This window comes from Odocoileus virginianus, chromosome 21 (genome assembly GCF_023699985.2).
Source record: "Odocoileus virginianus isolate 20LAN1187 ecotype Illinois chromosome 21, Ovbor_1.2, whole genome shotgun sequence".
Classification (NCBI taxonomy): Eukaryota; Metazoa; Chordata; class Mammalia; order Artiodactyla; family Cervidae; genus Odocoileus; species Odocoileus virginianus.
In genome coordinates, this window is record NC_069694.1 from 44,338,731 (window position 1) to 44,360,745 (window position 22,015).

Here is a 22,015-nt window from a genome sequence, read left to right on the forward strand (position 1 = left end):
GAGTTTCTATGAGACCAGAATTATCCTAATGCCAAAAGCAAACAAGAAAAGAAAACTGTGGTCCAGTATCTCTCATGAAGAGGGAAGCAAAAATCACCAACAAAACATTAGCAAATCAAATTTTAAAATACATAAAAAGGATTATACATTATAACTGAGTGGGATTTATCCCAGGTATGCAGTAACAGTTCAATAGTCAAAAATCAGTTAATATAATCCAACACATTAGTGGGCTTCCCTTGTGGCTCACTTGGTAAAGATTTCCCCTGCAATGTGGGAGACCTGGGTTTGATCCCTGGGATGGGAAGATCCTCTGGAGAAGGGGAAAGTTACCTACTCCAGTATCCTGGCCTAGAGAATTCCATGGACTGTATAGTCCACGGGGTCACAAAGAGTTGGACACAACTGAGTGACTTTCACTATCACATCAGCAGATTAAAAAAGGGAAAAAAATCTTATGATCATATGATAGATACAGAAAAAGCATTTGTCAAAATCCAATGCTGAAGAATTGATGCTTTTGAACCGTGGTGTTGGAGAAGACTCTTGAGAGTCCCTTGGACAGCAAGGAGATACAACCAGTCCATCCTAAAGGAGCTCAGTCCTGAGTATTCATTGGCAGGACTGATGCTGAAGCTGAAACTCCGATACTTTGGCCACCTGACGTGAAGAACTGACTCATTGGAAAAGACCCTGATCTGGGAAAGATTGAAGGCAGGAGAAGGGGATGACAGATGATGAGATGATTGGATAGCATCACTGACTTAATGGACTTGAGTTCTAGTAAACACCGGGAGTTGGTGACAGATGGGGAGGCTTGACATGCTGCCATCCATGGGGTCACAAAGAGTCGGACATGAGTGAGCGACTGAATTGAACTGAACTGAATGTCCATTCATGATTTAAAAAACCTCTCAATAAACTAGGAATAGAGAGGTATTTCTTCAACTTGATAAAGAATATCTATATAAAGCCTACAGCTAACTTAATGGTGAGAAGCTTGAAGCATATTTACTAAGATCAGGTGCAAGGCGAGAGATGTTCCCTCTTATCACACATTTTCCATGTTGTACTGGAAATTGTAGCTAATGCACTAAGACAGAGGAAATGAAGGGTATACAGATTGGGAAGGAAGACATAAAACTGTCTTTACTCATAGATTACACTACTGTCTATGTAGTAATACAAAATAATCAACCAAAAATCCTCCTGGAATTAATAAGTGATTACAGCAAGATTGCAGGTTACAGGGTTAATAGACAAAAGTTCATTGCTTTTCTATATACCAGCAATGAACAAGTGAAATTTGGAATTAGAAACACACCACCATTTATATTAGCATTCCCCAAATGAAATATTTAGATATAAATCTAACAATATATGTACAGGACCTATACAAGGAGAACTAAAAACTCTAATGAGCAAAGTCAAAGAACTAAATAAATGGAAAGACAGTCCATGTTCGTGGATTGGAAGACTTGACATTATCAAGATGTCAGTTCCTCTCAACTTGATCTATAGATTCAATGCAAACCTAATCAAAATTCCAACAGTTCTTTTGTGGATATTGATAAACTTGTTTCAAAGTTATATAGTTTATATGAAGAGACAAAAGACCCAGAATAGCCAACACAATATTAAAAGAGAACAAAGTTGGATATCTGACTTCAAGACTTACCACTGAGCTACAGTAAATCAAGATAGTATGGCATTGGTAAAAGAAGAGACACATAGATTAATAGAAGAGCCCAGAAGCAGAGTCATACAAATACAGTTAACTTATCTTGGACAATGGAATAAAGGAAATACTGTGAAGCAAAGATAGTCTTCTCAAGAAGTGGTGCTGAAACAACTGGACATCCAGTTGTGAAAAAATGAATCTAGACACAGAGTTTACCCTCTTCACAAATTTAACTTAAAATGGATCACAGAACTAAAAGTAAAATGCAAAACTAAGAAAAACACCTCACATAGGAGAAAACTAGATAACTTTGAGTATAGCAATGACCTTTTAGGTACATCAACAAAGGCGTGATCCATGAAAGAAATACTTGATACATTGGACTTTATTAAACTTAAAAAACCATGAATGAGAAGACAAGCCATAGATTAGGAAAAATATTCTCAAAGACACATCTGCCAAAGGACTATTAATCAAATATCAATGCACTGTTAAAACTCAGTAACAGAAAAACAAACAACTCATTTAGAAAATGAGCCAAAAGTATTAATGGACACCTCACCGAAGAAGACCTCTGGATGACAAATAAGCATATGAAAAAATGCTTCACATCATATGTTACTGGGGAAATGCAAATTAAAGCAATGAGACACCATTAGAATGGCCAAAATCCAGAATACTGATAATACTAAATGCTTGTGAGAATATGATGCAATAGCAACTCTCAACCATTGCTGGCAAAAATGCAAAATAGTACATTCACTTTGGAAGACAATTTGATGGTTTCTTACAAAACTCATCATGTTGTTACCATACGATCGAACAATCATGTGTCTTGGTTTTCACCCAAGTGGACTCAAAACTCATGTCCCCACAAAACTGCACAATGTTGTTCTAGCAGCTTTATTCATAATTGTCAAAGCTTGGAAGCAACCATGATGCCCTTCGGTAGGTGAATGTATAAACAAAGTGTGTTGCATCCAAACAATGGAATACTGTTCAGTCCTAAAAGAAAATGAGCTGTCAGGCCATGGAAAGATGAGATGGAATCCTAAATACATATCACTAAGTGGAAGAAATCATCTGAAAAGACTACATACTGTGTGATTACAACTGTAGGACATTCTGGGAATAAGAGAGGATTTTCAGGGCAGTAAAAATACTCTCCATGACACCATAATGACATGTCATTGTGCGTTTGTAAGATTCCACGTGTGTGCACGTGCTAAGTAGCTGCAGTTGTGTCAGATTCTGCAACACTGTGGACCACAGCCGGTCAGGCTCCTCTGTCCATGGGACACTAACAGTGAACCATCATGTGAACTAAGGACTTTGGGTGGTAATGATATATCAATGGGCTAATATTCTTCAGTTGTAACAAAACTAACACTCTGGTGGCTGATATTGATGATGGGGGAAATTATACATGGTGTCAGGCCAATGCAGGAAATCTCCCCTCAACTTTGCTATGAACCAAAAGTGCTCTAAAAAAACAAGTCTTTAAAAAAAGAGTAGCTGGATAATATAAAAAAAAAAACAGGAGGGGAAAAAAATCACGTGGTTGCCTGTTAAAAATGAATGACTTATTTTTGGCAACAGAGTCTTTTAGTGGAGGTGACAGCTAGAGAAGACAATTTTGACAAGAGTCCTTCTATGACACTTCAAAATTCATGACAAAAAATATTTGCTCACCTATGATTTCCTCTATTTGTTATGTAGGCAAAGTTTTAACAAATAGCTTTGAGAAGTCTAATTTATCTACCTATTGATTTGTAAGGGTTTTCCTGGTGGCTATATATCAATCTATAAATGAAATATATAAATGAAAAATATAAATAAGATATATATAAATGATATACATTGATCTATAAGTGAAAACTGGGTATATCTTAATAATTACTAGATAAAATATTTCTGTCTTGGTTCTTTTATCTTGTTTTTAAGTGAATTATCATGATCATAATTCTGCTCTTTGTTCAGTGAGATTGGTAAAATTTCATTACATGTCATTGTCTAAAATCCTCTTAAGGAGAAGTGATGTCTAAGAGCTGGGCTGAGTGGGGATTAGGGAGGAGATTCAGACAGAACTAAGGTAATCTCAGGGCTTCCCTGGTGGCTCAGATGGTAAAGAATCTGCCTGCAACGCAGGAGACCTGGGTTCGATGCCTGGAGAAGAATATAGCTACCCACTCCAGTATTCTTACCTGGAGAATTCCTAGAGCAGCCTGGCAGGCTGCAGTCCATGGGGTCACAGAGGTCAGACATGACTGAGTGAAGAGTTTGGTGGTGGTTTTGGAAGGGTAATCTCAGAGGGTGCATCCAAGGAGCAAAACTAAAATTGAGAGACTAGCAGGCTGTCCAGCGGGTCTGCTACACAGCCTCTGTGCTCTCTAACTCCTGGGAGCACCTTTCACCCAAAGAGCCATCCAAGGGCTGCGTATTTCGGTAGAACCCAGCTTTGAGGGGTCAAGGCAGATACCAGTTATGTCAAACCAGAAACCTCAGATGAGAGGGCAAGCTTGAGAAATTCCCAGAACATACACTGAAGCTGCAGTCCTTTTCATGTAGGACAGCAATGGACTTATTCTGGTGAAGAGGGAGTCCTTAAAAATATGGGCACTTGAGACTTCCCTGGAGGTCCAGTGGTTAAGACTTCGTGGTTCCACTCCAGAGATCGGCTTGATCCCTAGTTGAGGAACTAGGATACCACATGCCACGTAGTATGGCCAAAATAAATAAATAGATACTTAAAAAAAATATAGCAAACTCCAAAGGAAAATAAAAATCATTCATCAAACTACAATGTAATAACTACAGCTTAAAATTCACAGGACAGCAACTGAGCCATGACCATCTTTTTGCTGTGTGCATGCTTAGTCACTCAGTCATGTCCAACTCTTTGTGACCCTACAGATCATGGCCTGCCAGTCTCCTCTGTTCATGGGATTCTCCAGGCAAGAATACCGGAGTGGGTTGCCATGCCCTCCTCCCGGGGATCCTCCCAACCTGGGGATCCAACTCGCGTCTCTTATGTCTCCTGCATGGGCAGGTGGGTTCTTTACCACTAGCTCCACCTGGGAGGCCCACATACAGATTTCCACGGCATTGCCATATTTGAACAGTATTTTTATTACATCATGCATTTACATCCTCCTCCTCCCTGGCTCCTTTCAGAGTTAATTTGATCTACTCTATGTTCTCTCCTTATGCATAAGCTTCTCTATCAGGGTTGATGCCATAGCTTAAGCTGTAGCAGCTTCACTCGGGTGGAGAAGAGGAGCAGGAAGCTGAATTCCCTGGGCCTCGTGGTCCCTTCCCTCTCTTGCACTTTGAAAACAAAGGGCAGGTTAAGGATTTGTCTCAATTCCTTGTCTTTTGTGTTCTCCTATTCCAGGCCTTCCCGTACCCACTTTGGACCCTGAAGGAGAGGGTTTTGGTAGGATGTCAGTACAGTGCATCATAGGCCACATATGTCACACAGTACAGTTGCCATCACAATACCTAGACTTGCATGAATACTCTGGTAGGCACCATTTTCCACTTGAGGGCTCTCCATCCAGAGAGAGCTTGATATTGTTCTCAAATGTATGGTCCTTCAATAAAGAAAATAAAATATTTCTCCATTTAAATTAGTACTTGTTATTTGTGGTTTAAAATAAAACATGTAAATAAACTTTTCAGGGGGAAAAGTTTCCATAAGGGTATATACATATGGTATGATTACAGTATCATGAAATATTTGGGTATGTTCATATATGTCTAGCCAATAAACTAAAATATTTATAGTGCTTATTTGTAAGTGGTAAAGCTATATGTGTTTATTTTCTTCTGTATATTTTTTCAAATGAAAATTATTTACAAAATTGCTGCCATAAAGAGCATCCTAATTTTAACAGGAAATTGCAACTGAGCTCTTGTCACGACAAAATGATTTGTCCTCTTTTCATAAAATACAAAAAGTCAAGTGTAAGTTCACACAATTAGAGCAGATATGAACAAATCCAAAATAAATACACACAACTTTCTTGTTACATAAATGAAAACAGACTAAATGTATATTCAAATATATACACATAAATAGAATATCCTTGGAAGGATGAAAAGAAGCTGCTAATGATGTTTGCCTCTAGAAAATGAAACTGAATAACTGTAAGATGTTATTGTGTCCTTGAGATCTTTGGTATTTTTGTATTATGTGAATTTCACAAATAAAAAAAAAAGTAAAAACATGTATTTAAATTCCTCTGACTATTCTTTTCAATCACTTGTTGGTCCTTTCCTTACACAGAAAACTGTGTTCCATTGTTAGATTATTCCAGACAGTCATCTGTACCCTGATTCACTCAAGCAAGTTCACTCAGATAAGCACAGGGCTTTTCTCAGTTTTCAACTTCCTTCTTCCAATTTTCACTCTTATGAACTGGCTTGCTTCTTCTGGGGCTGAAAAGACATGAATCAGCTGCAGAGAGAGGAGACATGGAGGGGCATAATGCAGTGAAGAGTCTTCTCAGCAAGAGAAAAGGCATCCATCACGTGACTTCCCAAAGTCCCCTCCAACCTAACCTGTACATGTGAAATATTTATTTATGCTGCCTCTGGTTTAGCTAAGCATGGTTTGATCATTTCCATAGTAACATGAAAACTATGTATTAATGTCTACATTTTGACACTATCTAATGACAGGTGGCTTATGTGCAAAGTCCATAGTATTGAAACAGGACAGATAGGAGTGAATGCACAAGGACAAGGTGGTAAAGTTAATGGGTTGGTGGTGTAAATTAACTACCTCAGCATGCATAGAGATGTTTGTAAGAATCCTCTGAATTCCTGAACATGTGTTTTACTTAACCAAAGCTTAAAAGCATAGTGAGTGGGGAAAAGGTGCATCTGACATGAGAAACCTCCATGTTTCTGAGAAACCCCCAACGATTGCTATCATAGCATTAGTGGAGAGGACATAGACTCCTGGACTGAAACTAAATTCCACAAAGAGGAAGGCAGAGAGCACTGAAAGATAACTAAACATTGAGAAGTGCCGGATGTGAAAAATCAACAAGCTATAAATAGAATGACAAAGGAAATATTAGTCAGAATTATGAGAATGGTAATTCAAAGTATTAAGAGCCAAAGTTAAACATGCCAAGTAAATAAACATGTTACATAACAGAAACATTTTATTTTACATGGTCTGAAGCACCAAGTCTTAGCATGGCTCCTAAGAGTTACATAGGAAGCAAAAAATCAAGACAACAGAAGTGAAAACACAAGCAAATTTAAAGAGCATACCCAGGTGTATAGCTCAGCAATGGCATGTAAACTGGTGGCACCAGTTTAATTCACCAGTGTAGCTGATGGTTTAAAAGTGAAAACATTCTAAATAAATGTCTTATTCCATTTGATTAAAAAAAAATGATTAATTCAAAGGAAGGCATTTTCTTGTATATGCAGTCTTTTTTTTTTTTTTGTATTGATCATTAACTCATCAAGGGGCAGAGCTTTGGTAAATTGTATTTTAAAACATGTTTCAGTCACATATGCTTTTATACATATTAAATACTTCAGAGTCAACTTAAAAAAAAGAAAGAAGTAAAGACAGAGAACATAGACAATTCTTTTAGGATCAAGAGAGAATTTTTGTGTTTTTTAAGATAGCCGATGATGATGAGAAAAACCCATCCAATAGGCAGAGTAAAATCAATTATACAGGACAGAAAAAGGACACTGGCAGGACCAAAATTCAGGAGTAATCTTGAGAGGATAAAATCCTGTGTAGTGGAGAGGTTCTCCTTAATTAGAAGCAGGATCCACCAGCTAGGTTATATGAGTGGAGTGCAGGTTGGTTTAGACTTGTTGAAGAGTGTGTGCACCTTCTTATTGTGACTATTTTCTCCATGAAATGATGGAAGAGGATGCTAACTGAGAGTTAGAAGAAAAAAGAGAGTGTTTGAGGTGTGAGGAGCAAGAAGAAGATACGAAAGAGTCCTTTCAGAGACATTACGGGGGCCCCACATGAAGAAAATGGTTGTGGATTTTAAAAGAGATTGGTTCAGCTGTATACGGTAAAGGTAGAAAGTACAAAGACAATTGAACTTCATTAAAGGCAGCTTTTCTTCAGGCAAGAAATGAAAGAGAGCAAGAAAAGGGAATTGAATTCATCTGCAAGGAGTGATTTTACAAAGAAGGTGCCATGGAAACTAAACCAGCTGTGGGCTTGATGAACACGTGAATAGGCAGTGGTGAGCTCCTGGCAGCACTGCTGGAGAAATTGCTCTAGAAATTGCTGAAGACAGGGCCAGTGGGAGTGAGCTGAAAGAGAGGACACGGGGGTTAGAGAAAGGTAAGCTTGCAATTCTGATCCAGAGGGCGTGAAGTGACTGGTAGTGATGGTTGTAGGATGTGCCCCTGAAGAGAGTGGCTGAGATGGGAAAGTGGAGGAAAGCTCATTGAACATAATGAACAACTCAAAGAACTGAGTGAGAGGCTGTGTGGATCATTTGCCTGAATGTTGGAATTACCGAAAATGGATGGCAAAATTAGGTACAGACAGAGAGAAGTTATGGAGGCAGTGTGCTAGGTATATAAAATTTTCTGAAGACTAGGAGTAAGGACTGGACCATAAGGGAAGGTAGATATTTGACAGAGTCTGAGGCCACGTGCATTTAAAAATCAATATTTAAATAATTATGTAAATAAACATTGTGTTAACAACCATGAATATCTGCCAGAATAGAGGTTGCATCAATGCAGCTGGCTTAAATTAAGTGAAAAACACACCCAAAGTACTTTAATATATTTAGCAATGAATCGAGAGCAGCTTTTTATCATGACTGTAAATGTTATTTTTACTGTTACAGAATTACTAAGAAATTTCCAGATTGCACGAGAACAGCAAGAGGATTAAATCAGAATACTAATGAAGTGTTTGGAACAGGACCTGACAAATAGCAAGTATCTAACAAAAAGTCATGAAGGAGAAAATGAAAGATGACTCCTGATGAAGGGAAAATGTTTTGTCCATTTTGCCTCCTTGCTTTATACATTGGCCTAAATAAAAAAAAAAAATGAAAAAAACAAAAAAAAAACCTTTTACATCAAAGTTCACCTTGATCTACACTGCTTTTCCCTGATTTGTAGACCAGATACTTTATCTGTTATTTCTGAGAAGAGTTTTTTGCTAAGCCATGTAAACTACCGGGGAAGAGAGTTAATAATTGATGTTAGAACAACTGACTTACCATGTTTTTACAATCGTGGGATACATGTTAAGATGCCAAACCCAGAATCCACAAAGTTGAATATATCCGGCCAAAACAAATGAATAAGCCTTAAAGAAAGTTTTGACTTTTTAACCTTAGTCAGTGTTAGAAGGCAAAAGACAAACTGAGGAAATCAGCTGCAACATATAGATAAAAGGAGGTTTTATAAAACAATAAGAAAAAGGCAAGCCATAATTTTTTTCAAAAGGGCAAAAGATATGGATATGGATAAGGGTTAAAAAGCAGCAGCTGATGAATATAAACTTGTCAGAAGAAACCAAAGGTACCTGGCCTTCACTGTTGTTTATAAACCAAAAATGCTCAGCTGTAAAGATGACGCAGCAGCATACCAGATCGAGCAATGTGTGTGGCAGTGAAAATTAGAACACTGTCAACTTTTTGGTTTTAAGTTGGCAATTTTTATCAAAATTCTAAGTATGCATATCCTTTGACCTAGCAGTTCCACTCCTAAGAATTTATTCCAAGCAGATAAGGTGACAATACCCAAAACATGTGTGTTTCAGCATCAGTAATGGTAGAAAAACATTGAGAAGTGTTAGTGGTCATGAAAATACATCCAACAGACTGCTGAATGAAACAAGTATGTTACAAAATAGCATGTGTGGTTCTGATTACATTTATCTATAAAATATATGTGTGTGTTTTGATATGCAAGAGTCCCAACTGATGTCTGAAAGTATGTTTCCAACCATGTAAATAGTGATTATCATTGAGTCCTTTGAACTGAGTACAATGATCAATATCATTGAATTCCTGATCATTTTTACATTCTGGTTTATGTTTTTGTATATTGTTTGAATTGCATGTGAGGACCACTTACCACCCTAGTGATTTTACATATATGTAAAAAAAATTCTTGTACTTTTATTCTAATTCCCTGAAAAGACCTTGATTAAAGAGGAGGAGAAACGTTAACTTATAAACACCTCTAGTTTTGTCTTAGGCCAGTTCTACCTAAGAGAAATTGTTACCTTATATTCAGGTTCATTTCTATGCTTCATTTTACTTAACTAATAGGCATAGTTCAAGTGAGCTCGCAACGTAAGGGAGGAAAAACCCACATAGTTTTCTCTTCTGAAAACTTGACCATCTTTAGATCCAATTAAGTGCTTTGTTCTTAAACTGTTTAAAAACTCAGCCACTCAGAGTTTGTTGGCACTTCCATGGGATTTCAAGAAAGAGCACATGGAAATTTCAAAGCGGCAAAAACTGTGAATTTCCATTTCCCCATTTCTTAGAATACAGTTTCCCTGATGCTGGGTGTCCCTGCGCTGACAGAAGTCTGAGTCTGGTGATGAATTCTGCTGTCTTGAACCCAGGGCCTCAGGGGAAGGGCCCATTGCTCCTGCCATCACCGTGGTAAAGGGTAAGGATCCTCAGATACACCTGGGTTCTGTGATTTCCCAGTTCTTGTGATCCTATTTAGGATGGGGCTGGAGGGACCCTCAAAGTTGCATTTACCTGTTTATTTCTCAAGGGCTGAACCACTTCTTGAACACACAGCTCTAGGTCATTGAGATAGTCCTTTTCCGTCTGTATCAGCTCCTTGATGATTTTCGCACGCTTTGCCATCATTCTCCGAATCTGATGCTCATCCTCCTGAGTTAGGGTCTCAGCCGTGGAACACCCAGCCTGTGGTGTCATCTTTTCTGTTAAATGAAAATATGTATTAATATACCTGAGACATTCTGTTAGGATTTCTTTTCCTTTGTTACAAACATCCATCACTGCAGAATTATTGTTAACGAGGAAGAAGGCTTAGGTATCTTCACCTGTGTTCTTGGGAAGTGATGTGTGGACGTTCTCCTTCAGGCTGGAATACTGTGAGCAGGAGTGGGGTTTGAGAATGAATATTTCTAACAAGTCAGGTAAAAAATACTTGACATGTCTTGTCTTTAAAATATCCCATTGCTATTGTATTAGGTTATAAACCTGATCTTCAGCTAGAGGTAAAAATGTATAAAATCATAGTACGGAACTTGTGGACACATTTGCTTTTAAATCAAGGGAAGATTTTTTAATTTGTAAGTGGAACACTTTCTAATTTTGTATCTATTAAAAATAATTGTCCCTCATTCTCAGTAGGTGGTATGCAAATCTCCATAATATAGAAAACAATTACATGTGGTTGAGACTTGTCTTTCAGTTCACAATCAGAATCCACGAGGAGTGGTAGGTTAAATAAATTTCAACCAAGATTTCTTATGGCTCATCTTCAATAGTATGCATATCTTGCTATTGCAAAATTTTCGAACTGCCAAATGGAAATATTTGATTAAAAAATCACAGTGCTCAGGAGATGTTGAAATAAGTGGGAAACCTCACATGTAGCCAGGGTTTTATAGAAGGTATAATGTGAGCAAGTTAAGTATCTTCAAGGATGAGTTTCCCACAGGGATGTAAAATTTTGGAAGCCACAAACTAGGTCACAGATGAAATCACAGCAGTGATAGATAGTGGGGCAGCCTGTATGTGTGTTTGTAAATGAATTCCATTTCAGAATTGAAGTCATACAAACTTAATTTTCATCATAATCTCTGTAATTGCAGAAGAAATTTTATTTCCTTTAAAACCAATATGATTCTAGTAACTGATAAGTAAGACACCTTTAGGGCTTCCCAGGTGGCATTAGTGGTAAAGAACCTGTCTCCCAATGCAGGAAACTTAAAGAGATGCAGGTTTGATCCTTGGGTGGGGAAGATTCCCTGGAGGAGGACATGGCAACCCATTCCGGTGTTCTTTGCCTGGAGAATCCCATGGACAGAGGAGCCTAGTGGGCTATGGCCTGTAGAGTTGCAGGATCTTCTCTTGGCTGACTCCAGAAAGAGCCAAGACAACCGAAGAAATGTTATAGCGGAGCTAATGATTCAATGTAAAGAGACTGCCCCCCAAAATGTGAAGAGACACAAGAAGAATTGGGCACTCCTCTCTCTCTTGCTCAGTAATTTCAGGAGTCCAGGCAGAGGCTGGAATGATGCTGTGAAGGTAATTCCATCATTAGTTTGAAAGGTGTACTAGTTTGGTCTTTGGACAATCCTGACTTGAAAGTGAATATGTTTCTGGGTCATTTGCCTGGAAACTATTTTTCCTTCATCAGGAAAGAAGGATTTGACAAATACCATCTAAGAGCACAGGTTTTACAAAGCTTGGGCCATTCAGTACTAGAGAAATAATTTACATCAGTTATTGAAGGACAGAATCATGGAAGGAGCTTTCATATCTTGAACCAAATTTTGAGAATTTGTGGTTGCTTGATAATTTATAGTAATCTTATTGGAAGGTATAAAAAGCTTTTCTTTCAGCACCCCAGATTCGAAGGAAAAGTTATAGTGAGATGTCAGTATTGTGAACTATTTTGGATATAAAAGAGGAGGGCAGGTCAGGAGGTGAGGAGATATGCAGTGAGCAGGTTGTATTTATAACCCGGCCTTGTGATCTTTGTGAGCCTCCTTTTGATGGCTCCTTTTAAAAGCTGGGGGATTGAGAGTCAAAGGGCAAGGGGAATAATGGGGGTTCAAATAATCTGTCAGTTTTGGGGGACTAGCAAGGAGAAGGGAGTCTTTTCTGATTTTTGGCCAAGAAATATTCCAAAAATACCTTCTCAGGTTCTTTTTAGTTCTCAATTCTGGAACTCAATTGCTACATCAATTTAATTTACTTTACCAATTTCTCCAGTTGCTGCACTTTAAATGTACAATCCTAGATTTATTAATTAAAAATTATATGTTTTAATCCTGCACAGTGTCTTGTTCAGAACCAAGTTAGGAGGTCACAGTGGTGGAAATAGTCAAGATATTTAACTTCAGAAACTTCTCCATTCAGGTATAAAAACCTTCTTAGAGAATTCAGAGTGGCATGATCTTGTGAGCTATCTTTGTTTGCTCTTTTGACTCAAGTTTATTGTGGGAACAAAGACTTACGTCATTTTCCTATCCAGTCTCTAAACATGTTCTATGTCTGCATTTCTTAAACCAACAAACTCTTCATGATACACTGTGAGCACAAGCTTCGTTGTTATAAGGTCCTTCTTGACGTTTAAAACTTTTATCTTTTAGTTATACAGTGTTTTTACATATACTGTGTTTTTATATAAAACTATTTGTAACACATGAATACAACCAACATAGATTACCAAGTCAGCAGTCAGCTATAATAATCTTTTATTTCTAGATAAAGCCACAGAGGAGCTGAATATTTAGGAAAGAAAGAAAAAAAAACTTCCAAAATGACTATTTTCCAGGAGCTAGCATAAACTAAAAGACTGTGCCAAAACTAAAGGGAAGCTAAAAGAACATTTAGATAGTCTTGAAACTTAAGTGGCAGTCCAGTAGTTAGGACTTTTTGCCTTCCAGAACAGGGGGTATGGGTTCAATCCCTGCTCAGGGAGTTGGGATCCTGCATGTTTTGTGATAAAAGACCAAAACATAAAACAACAGAAGCAATATTGTAGAAAGTTCAATAGACTTTAAAAATGACCAACAGCAAAAAAAAAAAAAAAAATCCGACCCCCAAAACAACAAAAAAAACCCCATTTATTTTGTTTAACCAGAATACTGCTACCATGTATGAAAACAGTAACATGTAACTGATCCTCAAGTCCAACCTCTTTCTCTCACCCTCAAGTTTTATTTTTCCAGCAGTGATGATGAATTTTCAGTATTCTAGCCACAAATTTCATGAGTAACATATGTGGATATTCTTGGCCAAGGAAGTTTATGCAAAAGGATTTTGCAGCAGTTTGGGGAAAGGATAATCAGGCTTAAGATCAGGTTTGCCACTCTTCACAGAGAGAACTTGGTGGATAAAAAGAATAGTTAACCTTACAGGGCCTCAGTTTCTTCATCTGTAAACTAGGAACGAAAACCATCACCGTATTATCACGAAGACAGAATTAAATGAGCAACGGTATGTGGAAGTTCCATAGGGTCTTTAAAACCACATAAATGTTAGTTATTTCCAGGCAGGGGAATACTAGGCTTCCTTTTTCTCTACTCTTGACCTTTTCCACCACCTAGGGCAAATAATGATCTCATTATTTTATAGCTATCAACTTGTCAAGAAAAATGTATGACTTGAAGTGGGTGGACAGCTATGTTCAGTTAGGAGAGAAGGAGAATGGGGGCATGGCTCACGGAGGAAATTGAGGCTAGAGCTGATGTTTGGATCCTGGGTAGCTTTCCTGGGCTAGCTGTATGCGTGGGAAGAACTCTCATCTTTTTGAGGGATGACGAAGCCCCCAGAGGTGGCTTGTGCGGGGCGCGGCTGAGGAGGCTGATGACAGTCTTCACTGATAGCCCGTGTTTTGCTTTGCTTGTGTGTGCTTTCTGCTTTGCTATTGCTGTTTCCATTGCTGCTGCTGTTATCGGGGTGATTTGAAGGAGAGGTAATTAGTTTTTTCAAGCTACAAAATGATATTTTTGAGGTTAAGTGCCTAGGCTTTGTGCCAGACTTCCTGGGTTCAAATTCCACCTCTAACATTAGACCTGTGACCTTGAACAAGTTATTTAACTCTCTGTGCACCAGCCTCTTCTGTAAGTTAAGTGATTGTAAAGATGAAATGAGTTAATGTTCGTTAGCTACAACAGTGTCTTTAAGAATAGTAGATACTTGGTAAATGTTTGCTATTATTATTAGAGGCAATTCCTGTTTATTAGCTATAATATAGTTTTCCCTGGATTTTTAGCTGTATTCTAATTTAGTGTGCAACCTTCTCAAAATATTTTCATGTACATTTACATGTACATCAGAAGTTATAACAGATATTTTTTGGTGAGCATATTATGTGTGTATATATATGTATACACACATATATACATGTGCATACATATATCTTTATTCTTTACAATAACAGTATGATCATCAGACACTGCCATTTATTTGCCTGAGCAATATTTATTCTCCCATTTTTTTAAATAAATTGAACTCTGAATAGATAAAAATGTTAGATGTTAGATTTTAGATTCTTAGATTCTTTTTCAAACTATGTCTCATTTATGGAAAATAAGATGGTAAGCAGAAATCTCTGAGAGGGGTTTCGGGAGTTTTTAAAAAGCAAATTTGGCTGGGATTCTGCTTATTCCATCCTCTACCCATTATGATTCTTGCCTTCTTTTTATTGCCTTGAAGGTGAATGTGAATCCTGGAGGGGTGGCAGCCCTGATGGAACATGAAGTACTAGTCACAAAGATTAAATCTATACACAATGGACAGCAGTATGTGGAATGATGTGAAGTATCTCTTTACTCCTAGACTTCTTGTATGAGACACTTAAATTTCCATGTGTTAGGCCACATTTTTTTTCTGTCCTTTTTAGGAAAGTTTATTCCTATGAGATAGATATTTTGGTATCTAGAAATTTGAGTGCTGCAAATAATGCAACCTACAGTGTGAAACTGGCCTAGCAGGGGAGGAAGGCTGTCAGGAGGACCTTTGTCGTCTGGAGAGCTGGTAATCATTAAAATCCAGTGGCAAAGTATTTGGTAAATCTATTTTACTGCATACCAAGACATATAATTAGAGAATTGGTAGAAAATAAAAATGTCAGCATGTTTTGATTCTTCCTTGTCACTTTCAACAAAAGCTTACAAATTAGATATGAACTCAGACCACAACTAGCCAGTCTACAAGAACAGATGGAAGAAAACACCTAAAAAAGATATTCTTCTGGTGGCCTATAATTTAAATAGCCTGAAAGTCCCAAAATTGATTGAAAATGCCAACCACTGCCATTCTTAAAGGAAAGCCCAGGAAATAGTTTTAGCAGGAGATGAGAGAGGTGCCTCAGGGCTGCTTCTTCTAAGAAGAGTACTGTGCCATTACAGAGAGGGACAGCATACCAGCCTGGATAAATTTTAACTTGTCTGAGAGACTGCCAGTGGCCACCAGGCTAGGGCAAATCGATTAATGCCAGATCCCACCTTCTTGGGCCTCATCCCTGAGTCTGACTCATGGTTCTCTGCCAATATCCTGCTGCACTTCTGAATGGAGAGACTTCCGGGCTTTGGAAGTATCTCTGGACATTAGTGGTCCTGACTTACCTTTGAATTATTGATATACTTTCTCCTGGTCTCTCTAATCTGGATTCTTGCTCACTGTAATAGGCAGAAAATGGTCTTTCAAGGATGTCCACATTCTAGTCCTCAGAACTTGTGAGTATGTTACCTCACCGGCAAAGGAGGCTTTGCTGATGTGACTAAGGTTACAGACTTTGAGATGGGGAAGTTATCCTGGATTATCTTGGTGGACCCGATCTAACCACATTCACCATTCAAAGAAGAGAGCAGAGGATCGGTGGAGACTGCGAGGGACTTAACTCACCATTGCTGATTTTTGAAAAGAGGAAGAGGGCCTAAGGGCCAAGGAACGTGAGTGGCCTTTGGAAGCTGAGAACAGGCTGCCAGGAGACAGGTACCAACAACCTGAAGAGCGAGGAATGGCTCTCCCTCTCAAACCTCCAGAAAGGAGCATGGTTCTATTGACACCTTGCTTTCAGCTGTGAAACTAGTAAGCAGAAACCCTGGACTTCTAACCTACAGAAGCTGAGACAATACATTGGCGTTAGTTTAAACTACTAAATTTGTGGTGATTTGTTACAGAGGTGATAGGAAACCAGAATCCCTAAATAATCTGACCTTTGAGAGATCTGTCTCTGTTTAGACTGCCCTTTCAAGAACATTGAACTACATGTTGTAAAATTCCTTCCAATTTTCCGTGTTCAGCACTGAATCTTCCTGAGCTACTTGTCCAAGATTGCCTGCACCACAGTAGCTTGAGTTTTGATAATGAAATAGGCATGAGATTGTCATTTAGATGTTTTCTGTCAATACAGTTTTTCATCTTTGTTCAATGTCTTGGTTTCCAGTGTAGGCCATAAAAACCATCCTTAGACAACAGGTACAGAATTGGGCAGAAATTTTCTATTCGAGAGACATCAGCAATAAACCAGATAGACCCTGTGATCTGATGAATTATTATCTTGAATTCACTTTAATGGTTTCCCAGAAGAACCACACAATGGCCCCAGCAGTAGTTACCGCTGCGGCAGCGGCTTTGAAGGTTACGGCAATGCCAACAGCAAAGAGAAGAAATGAACGGCTACAGAGGAACGGCACGCCACTTCAGGTATATTCCACAGATCGTGAAAAATGAATCCCAGCCTGCTGGTAGAGACTCAGAGAGTTTACAAGACAACAGATAAAACACTTAAAACTATTTAAATGAATGAATAAGCCTTCAAAAATGGTTAAGAAGTCCTCTGAGGTCTGGAGTAAGCTGTAAGGTCAGACCAGGGGATTAAGTTTGGAGGCTGCAACAACCAATTACCTTGGAGACATCTATGGACACTAGTGTCCTGGGAAGATGGAAACTGTGTGTTCACAATGAGGAGACAGGACGTGGTAGAGATGGGATCTGGGCTAGGTCTCTGGGCAGTGGGGGGAGCCTGATTAGACAAAAGCATAAAGCCTGGAACAGAAAGGAAACACACCCAAAGAGAGGTGAACCAGTTCAATATAAATAACACACCAGTGGGAGAGACGGCAGTAAAAATGGTCTTGTCCATGGCTCTGAGCAATGATAGGAAAAAAGCGGGAACAGGAAGGAATGTTCCCTAATAATTCCAGAATAGTAATTGGCTCTCGTGTGGGTTTGGGGCCTGGATTCAATGAATGTTTAACAAATGATTAAGGGCCTATTCTAAGTCTGAAAGTGTTCCAGCAGTTCAGGATACAGTAATTTTAAAAATATGTTTTTAAAAATCCCTTTTCTCATGGAGATAAATTTTAGTGGAGGAAGAAGAATATAAGTAAGTTATTTAGTATACAAAAGGTAGTAAGTGGTATGGAGGAAAATACAGCCGTAAGGGAAGTACTCAAAAGGTATGAAATTTTAAATAAGACGGCAGGGAAGTTCTTAAATTAAGCAAAGACTTGAAAGGGGACAAAGAATAATGCATTTATCTGACTCCTTCCTGGTCCTTGAACAGGGCATGCACACTCTCACCTTAAAACTTTCCACTGGTTGGTTCCTCTGCTAAAAACTGTGTACCTTAGATACATGCATGACTGAAATGGGTAGGTGGCTGAGAGGGAGTAGGAGACACCAGAGGAGAGGGCAATTTTATAAGTATTTTAAACTTTTAAACATCTTTGTAGTGTTGCAGAAAATGTAAAGGCATTGACGTAATTTAGATATTTTTCAATTAAGAATACATGTCCAAATTTTGAGGCCAACTATTAAAATAATAAAAATACTATGTAAAGACACATTACCAACAAAGGGATAACAATTAGACTCGTAGCTGCCTTTACATCAGCATTGCCACAGCCATGACATAGTAGAGTAAAGCCTTTAGAGAGATGAGAGAAAAATAACTGAAATCACTGTCGACCTGTCTAGCAAAACCTTCTCAAAAATGACAGTAAGATAAGCACATTTTAGAAAAATAACATCTTAGTTTACCACCAAAACAGCCTCAGTAAAAGTAATTCTAAAAGATGTACCTTGCCCAGAAGGCTGGGGGCTTCCCAAATGGCATCAGTGTTACAGAACTTGCCTGTCAATGCAGGAGACATAAGAGATGCGGGTTGGATCCCCGGGTCAGGAAGATGCCCTGGAGGAGGGCATGGAAACCCACTCCAGTATTGCCTGGAGAATCCCGTGGATGGAGGAGCCTGGCGGGCTATAGTCCATGGGGTCGCAAAGAGTTGGCCATGATAAAGTGACTTAGCAAGTATGCACAGAGGCTGAGCCACCAAGGGGCCCACTCAGAGCGCAGATGGTCCCAAAGGGGAGAAGGAAGTGCAAAAAGGAATAGGATAGAAAGAAACGGGGAAAGGTAAATCAGATGGAAAGTTAATGTTACGTTAGAACAGTAACCAGTGAAACTGATACAACTGTCTTATCTCTCTAGTTCTGAAATATGTAACTGCCTTTTATGTTTTACACATTGTAAAAAGGAGCACACCTAAACAGAGAGAAATTTTAAAATTCCAAGTATAAAGAGAAACTCTTATAAGATTCCTGAGAGAAAAAAATTCAGGTGAGAGTAGGACTTGAATTAAATTTCGTATGTGTAACACTGGATGCTAGAATTCACTGGAATCAGGTATAAAGAATTCTGAGGAGAAAAGATTTTGATTTTTTCCCCCTTGTTATATATTATTTATGTTAAAAGGCCACTACTTTCAAGTACAGGAGAATTTGGCAAATAGTCACCCTTGTAATCTCTCTGAAAACATTACTTTAGTAAGAGTACCCAAACATCTCAGTGGAGCAGGAGACGAAACAAGAGAGACTTCTTGTAGAGACTCACTCTCTCCAAACTCCCAGCAAAAACATTCAACAAGTAATAGGATACTGCTAGAAAGTTTAGCAGTATCAGTATTGTGAGGCTAGGAGTTCTCTGGATAGAGAAGAAATGGGCAAAAATACTCACTATTGTGTCTAGAGAGAAAACAAGGCCTTGGAGGAGTTTAGAGCAAAGACCAGAGGCCTACAGCTCCTGCTGCTGCCCAAAAGGGTCTGATATAAGTCAAGAAAGGCAACCTAAGGTGAGCAAATAGAGCTGATACTTTATCAAGGCAGAACTAATGCAAGAGATAAAAGAGAACATCAATAAGTATGAGGGTAATGAGACTGAAACAGATGCAAATAGAACAGACATATAAAAGACCTTATGAGTACATTAAATTTTTTCTCAAAATTTAACATTTATTATAGTAACTTCAAAAAGAAAGAAAAAGAGTTTCAGTGTCAGAAGCAAGTCATGTTTCAAAGTACAAAATGGTTTGGATTTGGAGCACAAGACAATTTAAACAAAAGGGAACTTCTCCTCTTCAAAAAAAGAAAAGAAAGAAAGAAAAGCTCTACAGGAGTTTAAAAAATCACATAGAAAGGAAAGCTTATAAAAATGAGAACCTGAAGTATAAACAGCATAACTGTTCCAAATATTATACTGGTGATGGAATGACCTTCAGAGTTACCATATCCTTGTATCTCACGGGAGCTTGGACTATACATCATGTACAACACACATAACTAATGCACTTTAGCTTGGCTTCTTTCTATCATGTTCCATATGTGTGCCGCATCAAATTTCCTGGCAAAAAATGTTATTTCAAGGTAATGTATATAATGTTTTCTTGGTGTCACAACAATATTATTTCTCCTCTGAAAGTATTATTGGAGTGATACCCACATTGATTAACACTCACCTGCCAATTCAAATAGAAACATATGTTGTGGATAAAAATAGTCACACACACTTCCTCCCTCTTATAAAATATAAAGACTAAAGTGACTTCTCGGTGAAACTCAATATAAAACATCAAAAATATTACTAAAGAAGCAGGGGGTAATATTAAGACTCATTTCTCATTTCAATAATAATATTTTCTTCTTATACAAAAATATATTCCTTTTCCCCCATCATGGTAGAGTAGTAAATATAGAGAACATAAAATTCACCATGTTAACTATTTTTTTCAAAGGCATAGCTCAGCAACATTAAGTGCATTCAGATTGTTGTATAACCATCACAACCATCCTTCTCCAGAATTTTGTCATCTTCTCAAAGGGAAACCCACATCCATTAAACAATAACTCCCCATTTCCTCCACCCCCAGCCTATGGCAACCACCATTCTACTTTTTGTCCTATGAATTTGGCTACTGTAGGTCCCTCATTTAAGCAGACTCACAGAACTTTTTTTATGAATGGCTTATTTCAGTTAGCATAATGTCTTCAAGTTCATCTATGTTAAAGTAGATGTCAGAATTTCCTTCCTTTAGGTAAGAATATCAAATGGGAAAAAGTCACTCTCTTCAGCAAGTAGTGCTGGGAAAGTTCGACAGTTGCATGAAAATCAATGAAGTTAGACCATACCCTCACACCATGCCCCAAAATAAACTCAAGATGGCTTAAAGACTTAAATATAAGACAAGACACTCTAAAACTCCAAAAGAGAACACAGGCAAAACATTCTCTGACAAATCATACCAATGTTTTCTTAGGGTAGTCTCCCAAAGCAGTAGAAAAAAAAACCCAAAAGATAAATGAGAGCAACCTATAAGCTTTTGCATAGCAAAGGAAAACCATTAAGAAAATTTGAAAGATAACCTACAGAATGGGAGAAAAATATTTGTAAAAAATGAGACAGACAATGGCTTAGTATACGATCAGCTCCAAAATATATGATCAGCTCATACAACTCAAAAAACACAAAAAAAAACCTATCAGAAAATGGGCAGAAGACCTTAATAGACATTTCTCCAAAGAAGACATGCAGATGGCCAGTAGGCATATGGAAAAATTGTTCAACTTTGCTAATTATTAGAGAAATGCAAATCAAAGGTACAATGACTATCACCTCACACCAGTCACAATGACCATCATTAAAAAGTCTACAAATAGCAGATGCTGAAGAAGGTATGGAGAAAAGGAAACTCTTCGTACGCTGTTGGTGGAAATGTAAGCTGGTACAGCCCCTATGGAAAACAGTATGGAGGTGCCTCAGAAAACTAAAACTAGAATTTCCATTTGATCCAGCAATTCCACTCCTGTGATTATACCTGGACAGAACTGTAAATCAAAAAGATACACACACCCCTATGTTCATAGCAGCACTGATCACAATAGCCAAAACACAGAGACAAGCTAAATGTCCCCTGACAGACAAATGGATACAGAAAATGTGGTACATATATATAATGGAGCACTAAGCCATAAAAAATGAAATAATGCCATTTGCAGCAGCATGAATGCAGCTAGAAATTATCATACTAAGTGAAGTATGTCACAAAGAGAAAGACAAATACCATATGATATCACTTACATGTGGAATCTAAAATATGTCATGAATGAATGTATCTACAAAACAGAAATAGACTCATAGACAACAGACTTGCAGTTGCCAAGAGGGAGTGGAGGAGATGGATGAACTGGGAGTTTGGAGTTGGTAGATGCAAACTATTACATTTAGAATGGGTAAACAACAAGGTCCTAATGTATAGCACAGGAAACTATACTATGATCAATTGTAATGGAAAAGAATATAAAA

At 38.1% G+C, this 22,015-nt stretch overlaps 1 protein-coding gene across 1 annotated transcript in view; it reads right to left on the minus strand.

Annotated features, from left to right (window-relative positions):
- The window catches only part of ARHGEF38 (Rho guanine nucleotide exchange factor 38), a 140,844-nt gene that overhangs the window by 86,518 nt on the left and 32,311 nt on the right, over positions 1 to 22,015 (minus strand). Inside the window, exon 2 of the mRNA XM_020901215.2 lies at positions 10,420 to 10,607. Coding sequence (XP_020756874.2) covers positions 10,420 to 10,607 — 188 coding nt within the window. The remainder of the gene's footprint in view (positions 1 to 10,419; positions 10,608 to 22,015) is intronic.